Below are 15,683 nucleotides of genomic sequence, written 5' to 3' on the forward strand. Positions count from 1 at the left end.
TCTGAATTCCACACAGGCGACATGTGTTATTTTCAGAATTTCTTTACATTTATATATCACAGGTTTCGAGTTGTTTTTTTTTTTTTAAAAGCCATTCTCCTAATCAGTGGGCATTCCCTTGGATCCACCTCTGGTAATTGAATCAAGAAGAAAGAGAAAGCTGGAATGAATTTGGGGAACTGCGGAGCCCTTTCAGTAATTCCAGGCGTTTTCCTAAAATAAAAACCTGTAGTCCCAATATTCCTCTAGGAAGCTGTGACTCCAATCAAAGAATAGCACCATCTCCAAAGACCCCCAAGGAAGGTGAGGGTAGGAATAGGTACGCTGTCAGCTATTAGGCAAAATAAATTCTCTTGCCACCACTAAAGGGTGTTCCTGAATATTTTGCTATATGGTAGACTTCTGTTTTGTTCTTGACCTTTGATTTTGGAGCCACATGTCTTCTTGGAAGAATATTGGTGTTATAGGTTTTTATTTTAGGGAGTCATTGAAAGGGCTACACAGTTTCTAAAGCACTTTTCTGGCTTCCTCTTTCTCCTCTTCAATTCTCTTGCAAGTGGATTGGCCATCTGGAGAGTCTGGTTGATGGACCAGCTCAGAGGGTCATCCACTGCATGATTTGGTCACTAGGCATTTCATTTTTCATGGTGAATTGTTAGGTTAAATGATTGTGAGTCAGCTTGGGAGGCTCAACAAGAGCCCAGCCTTTGATGCCCCCAGCAAATAGCTGGAGGATCTTCTTTAGGACAGCTTGCCCAGTCTCTTCCATCACAGGGCAAACTCTTACCTAGTGACCTAGTGTTTGTGCCAATGTCTTACATCTTTGGTTGCTACTGATAGTGAGGGTACTGTGACCAAAATCAATTCTCATTGCCTCTTTTAGGCAGTTTCGTATGAGGAAATGTTGCATAATGGATAGAGCACTGGATTTAGGCTCTGAGAGACTTGGGTTCAAAGCTATAACACTTACTACTGCCTGTGGGATCCGAAGAAAGTTCTTTCCGCTAGGTTTGCTCGTTTCTTCCTCCTTGAAAAAAAAAAAAAAAAGGGGGCTGGATGAAACGGAGATTGCTCCCAGCTCTGGGAGGCCCTTGTTGGAGGTGGGCTGCGTTGCCGCATTTTGTGTTCCTTTTCCAGTCACAGCACTAAGTATCTCCAGGGCTCCTGTGTTCTGGGCACAGTTGTTTCCATCAGTTGTTTGGACTGTGATGTAAATACAGGGCATCCCAAAAGTTTCAGTGCCGTCTTAAGCTGTTCAAGCAAAAACGGCACCAGGACTTTTGGGACGCCCAGCATTGTTGGCGAAAGTCTTGATGGTTCCATCCCCACGTCTCTGCCAGGATGCTCCCCAAGCAGTGTGTAGTTCGTTTTCAGAAAGGCTTTGCTGAGGTGAGAAAGGAGGCCTGTAGATCAGTTATGTCCCCTTCAGGACCTTTTTAAAAAAAATAGTACTAAAATACCATTGGTGATTTAAAAAAAAAACCCACTTAAGTCACTTAACCCCAATTGCCTCAGCAGAAAAAAAACAAAAAAACAAAAAACAGTATTTTCCCTGCTTTCAGATATCTTTAGAACCAACCTCCCAACTCAAAATTACATCCCTTTCATTCTGGGCCTCCTTTCCCATGGGAGATGTTAACAGTTTGGCAGCTTTCTGTGTTCATGTCCCATTGTAGAGCTCTTCGGCTCTGATGGTAGTGTCCAAATGTCATGATTTTTCTGGCCCAAGGAAGAAAAAAGTTCATTGTGGATGTTTTCATTCCCCTTCTCCACCCCCCTGCTATTTTCCTTCTATTTTTTTTTCAGTTTCATTTTAAAATGCTCTTGGGATAGTCTGGCTTCATTGACCCTCGTGCCACACTTTCTATTTTTTCCCCCTCTATTATTTCTCAGAGTTTTATGAGCCGATACTTCTCATAAACTCCCACTATCCTCTCCTTCAGGGTTTGGCCATGGCATTAATATTCTAAATTGGAGCAATCCTTGGATCTCGGGAGAGCACATTTTTGCTGGCTATGGGAAGTTATAGTTTAAAAAAAATCTTCCTTATTATAGAATTTGTTTTTATTTGATAAACTATTAGAGTAAATAGTGGTAGACAATATTGATATTGCCTTTATCCTTTTAAAAATATATCAAGTTGTTGCCATTTTGAATTTATTCAGTTATCTTCTCATTTTGGCTCTAACTTGGTGTTGATTTTGGTTTTTCCTCTAAAAATTTTATAATTTGACTATATGCAAACATTTCATTTATAGATGATTCTCAGAGTTGTAACTAATTATATAAAAACTCTTAAGATATAGTCAATTTCAGCTATAATGATGATAAATTAGAAGCCTTCTCAGTAAAATCTGGGATGAAACATTATCACCACTGCTATTCTATATTATTTTAAAATATTAGCTATAACACTAAGAGGAGAAAAAGAAGTCGAAAGAATTAGAATACTCAGAAAACAAAACTATCACTCTTTGCAGGTGCTTTGATGATATGCTTTGAAACACCTAAAGAATCAATGAAAAAACTAGTTAAAATAATTGGCAACTTCAGCAAAATTGCATGATATAAAATAAAACCACATAATTCATCAGCATTCCTATATGTTACCAACAAAGTACAGCAGGAAATAACATAAAGAAAAATTCTACTTGACCACAGACAATATAAAATACTTGGGAGTTTACCTGTCAAGATATATCCAAGAACGAACTATATGAATACAATTACAAAACACTTCTCACACAAAGTTAGAGAACTACTATTTGTTCAAGGGTAGGTCAAGCCAATATAATAATATAATAATATAATAAATATACTATAATAAAAATGACCATTCTACCTAAATTAATTATTCAGTGCCATACTAATAAGCAAAAAACAATTATAGACAAAATTCATCTGGAAGAACAAAAGGTTAAGAATATCAAGGGGATAAATAAAAAAACCATGAAGGAAAGTAACTTAGCCATGTCATATCTAAAATTGTATTACAAAATGGTAATCATCAACACAGTCCAGTACTGGCTGAGAAACAGAATAGTGGACCAATAGAATGAATTAGGGTACATAATACATAGCAGTGAATGATTAGTTCTAGGGTTAGAAAAAATAAAGTTCCAAACTTTTAGGACAGGAATTCTCTTATTTGAGAAAAATTGCTGGGAAAACAGGAAAGCTGTTTGACAGAAACTAGGGACAGACCAACATCTTTTACTATATACCAAGTTAAGGTCAAAATGGGTACATGATTGAGACATACAGGATGATATCATAAGCAAATTAGGGGAATATGGAATATTTAGCCGTCAGCTCTGTAGATAAGAGAAGAATTTATGATCAAATAAGAGATAATATGAGATGTAAAATAGATAATTTTGATTACATTAAATTAAAAGGGCTCTTCATAAACAAAATCAAAATAGAAAAGATTAGAAGGAAAGTAGAAAATTGGGGAAAATTTTTTATAGCAAGTGTCCCTGTAAAGGCATCATTTCTCAAATATAAAGAGAACTGAGTCAAATTTGTAAGAAAACAAAAGCAGTCTCCATTTGATAAATGGGTAAAGGAAGAAGAAATCAAAGCTATATTCATATAAAAATGCCCTAAATCATTATTGATTGAAGAAATGCAAATTAAAACAACCCTGATGTATCACCTCACATCTATCATATTGGCTAATATGACAGAGAAAGAAAATAAAAAATGTTGGCAAGGATGGGGAAAAATTGAGACACTAGTTATAGTTGGTGGAGTTATACATGATGCCATCACTTTGGAAAGTAATTTAAAACTTTATTCAAAGGGCTATAAAGCCGTGCAATCTACTAGCAGGTCTGAATTCTATAAAGATAAAAAAAGAAGGAACTATATGTACAAAATATAGCAGTTCTTTTAAGAACTGGATACTGAGGGGATACCCATCAATTGGAGATAAAACAAATTGTGACATGATTTTGATGGAATATGATTGTGTTATAAGAAATGGTGAACAGGATGTTTTCAGGAGAACTTAGAGGGACTTACGTGAACTGACGCAAAGTGAAGTGAGCAGAACCAGTAGAACATTGTACACAGTAACAGCAATATTTTATGATGATCAGCTGTGAATGACTTAGCTCTTCTCCAGTAATAGTTATTCAAGACAGTTCTGAAAGACATATGATGAAAAATGCTACCCATCTTCAGAGAAATGACTGATAAGATCTGAATATAAATTGAAACATACTTTTTGAACTCTTATTTTTTTTTTAAACATGGCTAACATGGGAATGTGTTTTACATGACTACACATGTATAACCTATATCAATTTGCTTGCTTTCTTAGGGAGTGACGCAGGGGAGGGAGAGAGAGAATTTGGAATTAAAAAAAAAAATCAATGCTCTTATATGTAATTGGGAAAAAAATTAAATATAAAATTTTTCACTTAAAAAACAATATAGTCAATTCTATTTTTTGTGACATTATTCAGTTCTTACCAGTGCCTTTGGACTCTTGTCTTGAAGAAAGTATTCAGAGAGATGGTTCCTTTGAGAGAGAGAGGTGCTTTATGAGGGAACATCTGTTATAAAAACAAAAAGCTACAATAAAACTTTTAAAAGAAAGACAACAAATGTGTTCATGTTATGTGTAGGGGTAAGGCTTTTGTCTGGACCATAAGCCTCTGACTTCTTAACTTTTTATTACAGATATATAGTTTCCATAGTGTTTTTCAGTGCCTTTCCCATGCTTACTTTTGCATTAAAGTCACTGAAAATTAAAGTATATGTGGATTTTGAGATAAAATTTCCAGTTTCATTTTGTAATTTATTCTATTCTGTGTCCCCCCCCCAAAAAAAAAAAAAGTTGTAAAATTGCCGAAGGCATATTTCGGTGCTTTCCTCTTTAACCCAAGTTGTTCCATAAAATCATCGTAATTCAAAGAATTACACATCTTATTGTCCATGTACAATTAAGGGAGAGCTGTTACCTCATTACCAAGCCTTGTAAGATGCGGGTGGGTGCCAGCAAGTCTGTTCTTTCTGCCATGCAGGCTGTCCTTCAAGAAGGTCTGGACTCTTCCATGCAGGTGAATACAGCCATTGGGCTTTTCCTAGCAACAAGGTGGAAGGAGAGCTTGTTGCTAGTCTCACACTTCGATCCAGTGGTATTGTTCGATGCTTCTTGTTCTCGGGTCTCTTGTACTTCGCCCAATTATGTGAAGTCTAGTAAGTCTTACCCTGTGGTTTTTTAATTGAGTGAAGAGTCGAGAGACCACTGTTATTGGTAATTGCTAGTCTTGCAGGTAAATTTAACATGCTTGGAATTTTGTGCCTCAGTTTGCCTTAGTTTCATTTGGAGGGCCATATCAAAGTCATATAGTTTTTCTTCCTCCTCCTCTGCAACAAGCTGCAGGTTTTGCTTATGTACTAGCCTGTGAGGTGACCACATATTCAGTGAAAGGATGTTTCCTGTTGCCTTTGGGAGTTCCACAAATTGAACTCTGTGAAATGCTTTATTTGGGAGAACAATCCTTTTATTTAGCTTCAGGCTTCTCAGAGTTTCAGGTTACACTTACAGTGAAAAGGTCAGTATTTCTATGACTGAGTTCCTTCACTAGAAATCTACCAGCTCAATTGTTGGACTAGGATCTCACGTACTGAAAATTAAATTAATATGTATCAGCATTCTAAGAATTGTATAGTTTGCTGGGTTCACTAGGAGGCAGAGGATGGTGGATTGCTTGCGCTCAGAAAGTGTAAAGCTATAGTGGACTAAAGACAACAGAATGTCTACACTGAATCCAACAGGGCTATGGGAAGAGAACCACCAGGCTACCTTAGGAGGCATGAACTGGTTAATACCCGGGGATAGCCCCACAAGCTTCTAGCTTAGGGCAAGACAGAGAGAGCCAGACTATTGGAAAAAAATATTTATTTACTTATAAATTTTAAAAACTTGGGCTAAATTCTCTCCCTTCAGTCTCTTTCCTACCCATTGAGAAGGCAAACAATATAATTTTACGTGCAGAACATATTTCTCTATTAGCCACATTGAAAAAAAGATAGAAAAATAAGGAGAGACAATTATATTTCAGTTTGCACTCAGAATCCATCAGTTCTCTCTCAGGAGGAGGATAACTTTTCATCATGAATCTTTTGGAATTGTCTTGGATCGTTGTCTTGATCAGAATAGCCAGGTCTTTCAGGGTTGATCATTACAATATTGCTATTACCATGTACAGTGTCTTCTGGTTCTGCTCCCTTCCCTCTGCATCAGTTCCTATAAGAGAGACAATCTTTATACTGCACAGTTCTTTTTGTTGACCAACAGCCACTTCTGCCAGCCTGCCAAGTCGGTGAAGAAACAAGCAGGACTGTTTTCTTTTTCTTTCCTTCTTGGATTTCTGTCCGAAGGCTTGGTCAGCTGGTGGCCAGACTCTCCCTCTTTAGCCAGGCTTGTTTTTGGATAAGGGATCTTGGTGGTGGGAAGCCTTTCCAGTGTAATGGAAGCTGCCAAAGCTGGCGTGCCGGGAACCCAGCCCTCTCCTGCATGGCTCAGGTGGCATTCCTCTCAGGCAGGGCTTGTGGACATTGCTGTTGCACAACAACCCTCGGAGACTTGTTTTCAGTCTTCCTTTCACTAGCTTAGAGGGGGAGCTCTGAACCTCACAAATGCTCAAAGGAATTTCTCATTTCCAGGGTTTCTAGATAGCTTGAAGAACCTGCTAAAAGATGAAGACAGCATCGTGCGGCAAAAGACGATCGAGATTCTGTGCATCATGGCGAATCACAGCGTGGGCAGGTGGGTGTGCTCGGACAGTCTCCGTGGCGGCGGGCACCTCGGGCTTGTTAAAGGAGGACCCAAGAATACTTCTCAGATCACTGGCCCTGGGGCCGGGCTCTCTTGTTTGCTTCTTCTGCCCTTCTGGAAGATTCCCCCGAGCTCTCTTTTTCAGGTTCTCCATTATAAGGTGAGGAGCTGGGGTTAGCTCATTCAGAGGGCCCTTTCTAGTGCTCAGCCTGATGACAGCTGGGTACCTTCTGTCTTAGAGGAGTTTCTTTTCAAGCATGTGGGAGGCTGGGATGGAAAGAGCATTCTGCCACAGGAACTAGGACCCCCCCTCACTGTAGATGAGACTGGGGCCAATGACTGGTCTCTTTGGAGAGCACCAAATGTTGGGGTTTGGGCATGTGAAAAATTCACAATGGCTATTCTCTTTGGCCATAGGTAGGTTTATTTAGGAGGAGAGGGTACAGACAAAGTGAAGGGATACCAGGTATGGTAAATACAGGGTTGGGAAAGGGGATTTAATGATTAATGGTGAAGACAAGTTCCCTAGTGAAACTCAAAGTTAGCCAGGAGGAAGGAAACATCCCATGAGGTTGGGACATGCTCTTAGTTGGCAGGCTAGCTAGTTAGTTAGCTATAAGAAGGAGAAAGACACTATAAGAAATAGTGGGGGAGTGAGAGTGGAGCCACCATAAAGCATAGTGGGGGGGTGAGAGGAAAGACATCATGTGGCATGAGAGAAGGGTGAGGGGAAAGACAATATAAGGCAGAGTGTCATGATAGACTGACCCAAAGGGGTTCAGCAAAGATGGTGTGGGCAGATTTATAGGGCAAATTTAATCTCTGGCATGACTGGGATTTCTGACGGGATGCAGCAAGGGGGGCTAGGCACATTGGCGGGCATAGGAGGAACCTTCAGAGAGGATGGGACCACGAGGATAAACTGATTCCTATCAGTGCCTTGCCTCAGAGAGCAATTCCCTCAATATTTCATTCTTTCTTTGTCAACCACGCCCAGGACCTCATCATTTCCCTATTCTTTTAATTTGTTAAATATTTTGAAAGTTGGTTAGGGGGTTCTTAAACAGAAGGGGGTCTGGCAGACTGATGCTAAAATTTTAGAGTCCAATCCTGGGACATTTGTTAAGTAATGTCCTGAAACTGGTAGTGCAAACTGAAGCCAAAGTTTGGTGATTGCACAGGGCCTCCTGTTGGTTACCAGGGCACAATAGTGGACATTAGCAGAGGGTCAGTTTATACTTTATGGATAGTATTTTGCTGGGGTCTATTTGCCCCAATAATCAATTCTCCCCCCAAAATGGGGCCCAAGGTCCTTTGAAGTATGGGAACAATGACCTCATCTTCTGAAACTACGTCCTGCTGGGAATGGGCGTAGAGCTGAGTCATCCTAGAGGGTCCCAGTTTAGAGGAGTGCTGAGCTTGGGGGGTGGGCCAGGACCTGATTGCAAATTGAGTTTAGTTCTGAGTCAGATCCCTGAATCTGGTATTTACACCTGTTTAATGAAGAATTGACCAAAGCCAGAAGGAAACAAATCTAACAAAGAAGAGGTTAGGGACAGAAAATGACTGTTTGAGAGAGTTTCCAAATGGAGACATTTCTCTTGTTAGGTCCATCAGAAATGTTTAAGAGAAGGTTCATCTTGGAGCCTGTTGTTTGGCCAAAAACTTCTCTGCTAGGAGAGACTTTGCATTCAGTTGAGAAATAAAACCTAGGGGCAGCTAGGTGATGTAGTAGATCCCCAGCTCTGAAGTCAGGAGGACCTGAGTTCAAATCTGGTTTCAGACACTTAACACTTACTGGCTATGTGACCTTGGGCAAGTTATTTAACCCCCTTTGTCTCAGCAAAAAAAGAAAAAAAAAGAAAACCTAGAAGGGGCAATGTAAAGAATTTCAATTCCCAGAGACCTCCACTAGAGGTCCTTTAATCAAAAGCCTAGTGCAGAACAGAAGATGATAATTAGAAGTGGGGTGTCGTGGTTGGGTGCCAGGCAAGGAAACCAGCCAAGATTTTCACTAAGGAGATTGCTTGGAGTTATATGTAACCCAGAAACAGTTTTCAGAAAGGGGCATCCCAGCAGACTGACCAAGACATCCAGCCCTTTCTTCACAGGGATCTGAGAATAATCTCCTGCCAAAAAGCAGGACCTTGAGACAGAGAAGTTAGTCCAAAGCTCTACATGAGGCATAGGTGTAAAGTCTCTCTTCCAGTCTTTTTCTAGACAAATATCCCTCCTCTGACCAGATTTTAGAAGAGGAATCATGTGGGCACAAAATATCAATCTTTGGGCATGTCTGATAATCCTGCTTAAAAGCTTCTAGCTTGTGACCAGTGAAAATAAATTTCACAAAAGACTGAAGGGCATTTTTGGTAGCTTGGCATAGGCCTAAGAGAAGTTTCCACAGTCTTGTCTGGGATTAGAAGCTGGCCTGAGGATGTTCAGAAGCAACTAGAAAGGGGCAGCTAGGTGGCACAGTGGATAAAGCATCAGCCCTGAAGTCAGGAGGACCTGAGTTCCAATGTGGCCTCAGACACGTAACACTTCCTAGCTGTGTGACCCTGGGCAAGTTACTTAACCCCAGCCTCAGGAGAAAAAAAAAAAAGCAACTAGAAGGAGAAGACTATATCCTTTCCTTGCCAGGGGATAGATTGTAGAAACCAATATAGACTGACCAGCAGCCTTTTTATGGCTGCATTGGTTTGGTCTATGTGTAGCAAATAGGTTGTTTCTAAGAAAACATGTTTGTGCCATAGAAAATACAGAACAAACAGATGTTATTCTCCATTAGCTTAAGTAAAATGGACTTTTTGCCTAGAGGTAATACAGAATACTCTTATAAATTACATCTTCTAAGAATTCAGTTTGCACTAGAATTCTCTACTCTTTAAGTCACTCTACATGAAAATAGCAGCTGGGTATCACAAATAGTTGTATTTAAAGACCTTAAACAAACACATTTCTAGGAAGATATATCTATAGTAATAACAGATAATTAAGCCAAAGAGTAATTTACCCATAATGAAAAAGTCATTTACCTAATAACCATATATTTTCAGGTAGAAAACAGCAAGATCTTACATACTTATATTTTGCTCATGGCTTTTAAGCTGACCAGTTGCTCTGAATATAGAAATTTGCTGTAAGAGAGAAAAACAGTGACATTATAACAGGACAAAGCATCCTTAGTTGTTTGACGTCAGGTATGAAGACTACGAATGAATTCTACCCCCATTGCCAGACTCAGGAATAGGTGGGAATCATTCCTATAAAAAGAAACACAATTGGGAAATAAGTTAGTGTCTGATCTCAAGCAGAACTCAAAAAGCCATCCTGCAAACCAACCAACCTCTACCTTATGAAGTTCTGTGGCATTTCTCTGGAATGGCAAATTTTCTGATTTATTGATCCTCATCTATACCTGGATTCAAACTTGAGAAATAATATTAGTTATGGTGTCCTAAGAAGTTTTCTCTTAAATAGCCAAGTCCCACATCATTGGCTTCAGATCTTAAAAAAGGCCTACAAGTCATTGTGGGTATTCTGACTTATCTCAGGGCCGATATCATGGCAGGAATTCCCATGCCATGCTTTGTTTTCACATGTGTCTGCAGGGCACAGTCAAAACTAGGTGCTGAAAAATTAGAAGTTTTGCTCGCAAAAGAACCAATACTGTCAGGTTAAAATCCTGCTTTAGGTATTTTAAGAAAGCTATAGATCGTATTTATTATCATATTCATTAAACAGTGAGACCATGATGCACTAAATAAATGTTAAATAACTTGCTGAAGACAGATGGAAACCATGGTAGAAGTAACGGATTTTGAAATAATCATTTTTAGAATTTGCCTTTAATCAGAAAAAAGATCTAACAAATTTCTTTTAGAGTTCCCTGTATTACTAAGCAGTAGAACTCTTGATACAGCATATTGTTTAAGTAGATTTTCAGCATTCCAGAAATGATTTGTCCTTTTGAATAATGGAAGCAATTTCATTTAACCAGCAGGAGAGTCCACAGAAGACTGAGTGTTCTTTTTTTACCACTTACCCCCAGGGGAAAGGGCTCAGGCCAGGGCTAAGCAGGAGCCACATGGATCCAGTAAGGGGGAAAGATGGATTATGTCCTCACACCTTCATATTACAAGGCCATGAAATTATATAATAACTAGTATACAGTTTTCAATCCTCAATTTCAGAGTAACTCTCCAAAATCCTAATCAAGAATTTCTAAACATTTAAAGGTGAAGACAACAATTTCGCTTGTGTAATGGAATTTTATACTTTTGAAATTTTAAAATTTTCCCTTCTGTCTCTTTAAGTAAATTTCTATCTTTGTTTAAGGGAGGAAATGAGATATAAATCATTTTTAACAAAGAGAATTTAAATAATTGTGGGCAAAACTTCTCAAAACATATCACATGTTCAGTAGGCTGACAAAAGTTTAAAACATAGCTCACACATTTTTTTAAAACAAATTGTACAATATATATTTTAGAAAGCAATATAACACCTAAATATATATAATACATAATTAGATAACATTTAATACATAATTTTGGGCAAAAGTTCACAAAATTTATATCACATGTCCAGCAGCATTGACAGAATTTTAAAACATAGTGTATACAATTTTTAAAGAAATGGCACAATATACAATTTAGAAAGCAACAGAGCACCTTAATTAAATATAATTTTATAATTATAATTAAATATAAATCTAATTAGAGGAGATACAAACATGTGACCTCTTTAAGTTACCAGAGAACTTTGTTTTTAATATCCAGTTTTTAGTTTAAAATTAAATCATAGATATATCTCTAAATATCTCTCTCTATATAATAATATATCTCTAAAATCTTATTCCTATAATATTTATATATAATAATATATTTATATTTATTCCTATATCTCTATATATAATAATACATCTCTAAAATCTTATTCCCAGATAAGTTCACAGTTTTAGCATATACCAGTTCATTGTGATTATCTCATGCTATTTAGAATAATTGGCTCATCATGTTTCACATTTCTCATCATGTGGACAAAGTTTACATTTTACAACTAAAATGCATGTAGGACTACCAAATAGCTCATATAATAGAGAGAACTACCCTTCTGGCAAGACTTGGCAAATCATAAAACCTAATTCCTAGAATCTTAGGATCCTGAAAGTTACCATTTTCAATTCAGCCACTAAAATCCCACTAATACCGAATGGTACAGGTTTCACTGTGATTTCCCGGGGATGAATGAGCAATGATAATTTTTAGATAGCCAATATTAAAGCATCAGAAATGGCAATTTTTTTAGGGAGAACTCAGCGATAATAAAATTTAGAATTTCAATTATTGCCAGTCTGCATTTGCTATTTTAACAGAACCCCCAATTTAAGCTTTCCATGAGATATTAACAAAGAGCACTTGAGATTCTCCAAGCAGGATCACAGATCTGGAGCTTCTAATGACATCGTTAATAAATGTGCCAGTGTTACCAGTTTTTTAGGATTGGAATAAATTATTGATTGCAATTTTATCCATTTTTTCCTTAGTTGAAACATTGAAGAATATAATTTAGAACCAGCTTCCCAATTTAAGTTCACACAAATTTAAAGCTATATCTTTTGGGAGAAACTTTTTTTGAATGTAGTTTTTTTTTTTCAAAGTGAGGTCTCTACCTTGAAAATCACTAACATTCGAATCTGTCCTCTTGGAGCCCCCAAATTTTAAGGTGGCCAAAACTTGCCCCTCCATGTTACAATCGTTTTCTTTTCTACATTTCATTTGTCCATTTGACCCTTTTGCAGGAGGGATGAAGGGAAGAGATTTCTAGAATATAAGCTGCAGGATGGCTTATATTCTAGAATTCTCTATTCAGTTGGAAGGAAGGAAGAAAGATCTTGGGGTACAAAGTGAGCTGTTGAAAGGACCACACCCTTCTACCTATTCGGAGTCCCAAGAGGAGGATTTCAGGACTCTGGGTGATGGGGGCGGTAGCCCCTTGATATTCCTTGTTTGATCTCCAACTTCCTTTGGGACTTGGATCTTTGATACAAGATCTGGTCAAACTAGTGTGGGCTATCTGAGCTGACTGGGGTTTTACAGCCCCCATTCTAATCTGCTCAAATAGACCAAATGCCAGCAGGAAATTCCTTTTTGGGAAGAGACTTCCGTCTCTCCCCAAAAGATAACAAGAGAATCCTTATCTTATTTACATCACTCTCTGGAACCTCCTTACATCACTGCCTCTGAATGATTGTGCTCTTATATAAAACAGAGTCCTCAAAAATCTATTCTTGGCAAAATTGGCCTTGTACTTTGAATTCTAATCAATAAAGATGCAAAACTTACATGCTTAGCAACAGAGATCATCTCCGAGATCTCTTCCTAGCACACACATTCTGTACGATGGTCGTTTCCGTCAGTGGCGTTCCATCAGCTGGGGCCCGCTCAGTTCTACAGAAGGATCCTATGGGCGACATATTGACCTGACTGGAAAATATGAAATCATCGATGTTTTATTGTATTTTATCCATTTCCCTGAATGCATTGGGTGCATGGGAGTGTTGACACGAAGTCATCGTTTCATAAATGAAGCTATGGGACCTGGAGAGCTGAAGTCCTTTGTCCAAGAGCTAATGCAACAAGGCTGACCTTGGCCCTTTTTGTCCTTTTCTTCTCTCCGTGTGCTTTGTCCTGCTTTATTTACTCTTGGGTTGTTTTTTGTGGATTGCGCGTGCTCCAGTATTAGCCAGTGTCTTCCTTGAGTGCAGGGACCCGTCTGTGTCACTGTCTGTATCTGCCTTGGGGGATACATGGGTGCCCTTCAGGGCCTGGCTTCAGACATCGTTACAGGTGTTGAGTAAGTGGCTTTTACTTGATGGGAACTGACTTGGAGGGCACACGTGTGGCAAAACCAGGGACAGAGCAGAACAGTCTGCCTATTTGTCGTGTCGGCCATCATTGTCCCATAGAGCCTGTGTAAAAAGGCACGCGCCCTCCATAGACCCAAGTGGTTTCTCCGATCAAGCCACTCACCTCCTCTGTGGAATAGCTAAAGTTCAAGGATTCTCACATTTGGCTTGGTGATGGGGGGACAGAGATAGAAGGGTGCACACACGCCTCATCTGGATACCCACCAGCTGCCCCCCATTATTTCTCACAGTACATTAGTGTCCATCTCATTCATATACCCCAACTTGTCTAGCTATGGCTCAGTGAGGAGCGTTCCCTTGGTTTTCAATAGTTTGTCACCACAAGAGGGTAAATATTGTTGCATTGTGGGTAGCTGAGTGGAGAATGGAATAGATGGGGAGACTAAGGCAGGGGGACCCACTGGAAGGCCAGGTGGGGAGTGCTGAAGACTGCCCTCAGGAAGTAAAGATAAGGAGACAGATAAGAAGAGGCTATGGGGGGAGGAGAAAGGACAAGATGTGGTAAGAGTAGAAATAAGAGGAAAGAGAAATTAAGGAGTCACTATACTTAATTGAATGCAAGGATGGTGGTCACAAGTTGGAATTTGGACAATGAATTAGAAAGAGGCTGCCTTATGGATACATCGGTTTGGATAAGCTTGTGGAACGGGCAAGGAGAAACCTTCAATGGGCCCTCACTGCTGCTTGGCAATCTTACTCTCCTTCTCCATCCCATTTTCCACCAAAGCCCTTCAAACCTCCCATGGTTCCCTCTTCCTCCACTCTCTCAATTGAGAATCTTAATCCCCCTCAGGCTTTGGCTAGCTGCCCCCTGAATGACAGAGAGGTTCTCTCTGGGCGGGAACCTTTCTGTTTGTCTTATGTAATGTATAACAATAGTTAGCAATTAGATAGCTCGCTAAGGTTTATAAGCACTTTACATATAGCATCTCATTTGAATTAAGGATGAAAAGGGACAAAATAAAGCACTTAGCACATGATGCTTGGCACACACAATAGGCGCTTAATTAATGCTTCTTTTCTGCCTCTTTTCCTCCCCTCCTCTAGGCCTCCTTCCCCTTCCTTCCCTCTCTCCTCCCTTCATTTCTCCCTTTCTCCTTTCTTTTTTCTATCCTCTCATAGCCTTCATTTCTTTCTTTCTTCCCTCCCTCCCATCCTCCTACTTTTTCTTCCCTCTCTCCCCTCCCTTCCTTCTTTTCCTCCTGACTCCTTTCTTTCCTCCATCTTTCCCTTCCATTATTTTCTTTCTTTCCTCCCTTTCTCCTTTCTTCCCTCTCTCCTCCCTTCCATCCTCCATCTCCCTGCTTTCATTCCTTCCTTCTCCTCCCTTCTTCCATCCCTTTCTCCTCCCTTTTTCCTTCCCTGCTTCTTTCTTTGCTTCATTCCCCCCTCCCCCCATCTTTCCTTCCTCCCCGCCCTTCCTTCCTTCCTGTAGGTAGGTGCTATGATGACTTCCAATTTGCAGACAAGGAAACAAGAGTGAAAGAGAGTGATAGAAAGGGTCAGAGGTCAGGCTCCATATTGGTTCCTCCTCCCTCTGCCTCTTTGTATCTCTATTCCTTGGCACAGTGACTTTATATTTGCTTCTGGGGGAAAGACCAGGCCCAGCCAGGCCAGAGGGAGTACTTCTTGGGAGAGGGGGCTTCCTGCGAGGGATTTTGTTGCTTAGGAGAGCTTAATGCTTCCCACAATGCCTTGGATGAGGCGCTCAATTGTTGGCTATTGAATTATATTCACTCTGCTTTTCCTCCAGATCATTAAAAAAAATAAATTTGATTGGGACTTCATCTTGGACTCTGGTCTGGAGATTTAAAGGGGCTTTATGGGAAAATTAGATGCATTAGTCTCTGCTGAAATCGGCAGACCCCTTGATGTGGTATGGCTGTGGATGCTCTTAAGGGACAGAGGGGGACCACAAAGGTATCTAAGTCGCTCCCAGTGGGCCAGAGCAGGTCTAGG

At 39.6% G+C, this 15,683-nt stretch overlaps 1 protein-coding gene across 4 annotated transcripts in view; it reads left to right on the forward strand.

Moving 5' to 3' along the window:
- Nucleotides 1–15,683, forward strand: part of RSPH14 (radial spoke head 14 homolog) — a 118,817-nt gene that overhangs the window by 4,743 nt on the left and 98,391 nt on the right. For all 4 annotated transcript variants that reach the window (XM_074292966.1, XM_074292948.1, XM_074292940.1 and 1 more), the window contains one exon: nucleotides 6,682–6,784. In XM_074292966.1, the coding sequence (XP_074149067.1) occupies nucleotides 6,682–6,784 (103 nt within the window). The remainder of the gene's footprint in view (nucleotides 1–6,681; nucleotides 6,785–15,683) is intronic.

The sequence above is a fragment of the Sminthopsis crassicaudata genome, chromosome 1 (genome assembly GCF_048593235.1).
Source record: "Sminthopsis crassicaudata isolate SCR6 chromosome 1, ASM4859323v1, whole genome shotgun sequence".
Taxonomy (NCBI): Eukaryota; Metazoa; Chordata; class Mammalia; order Dasyuromorphia; family Dasyuridae; genus Sminthopsis; species Sminthopsis crassicaudata.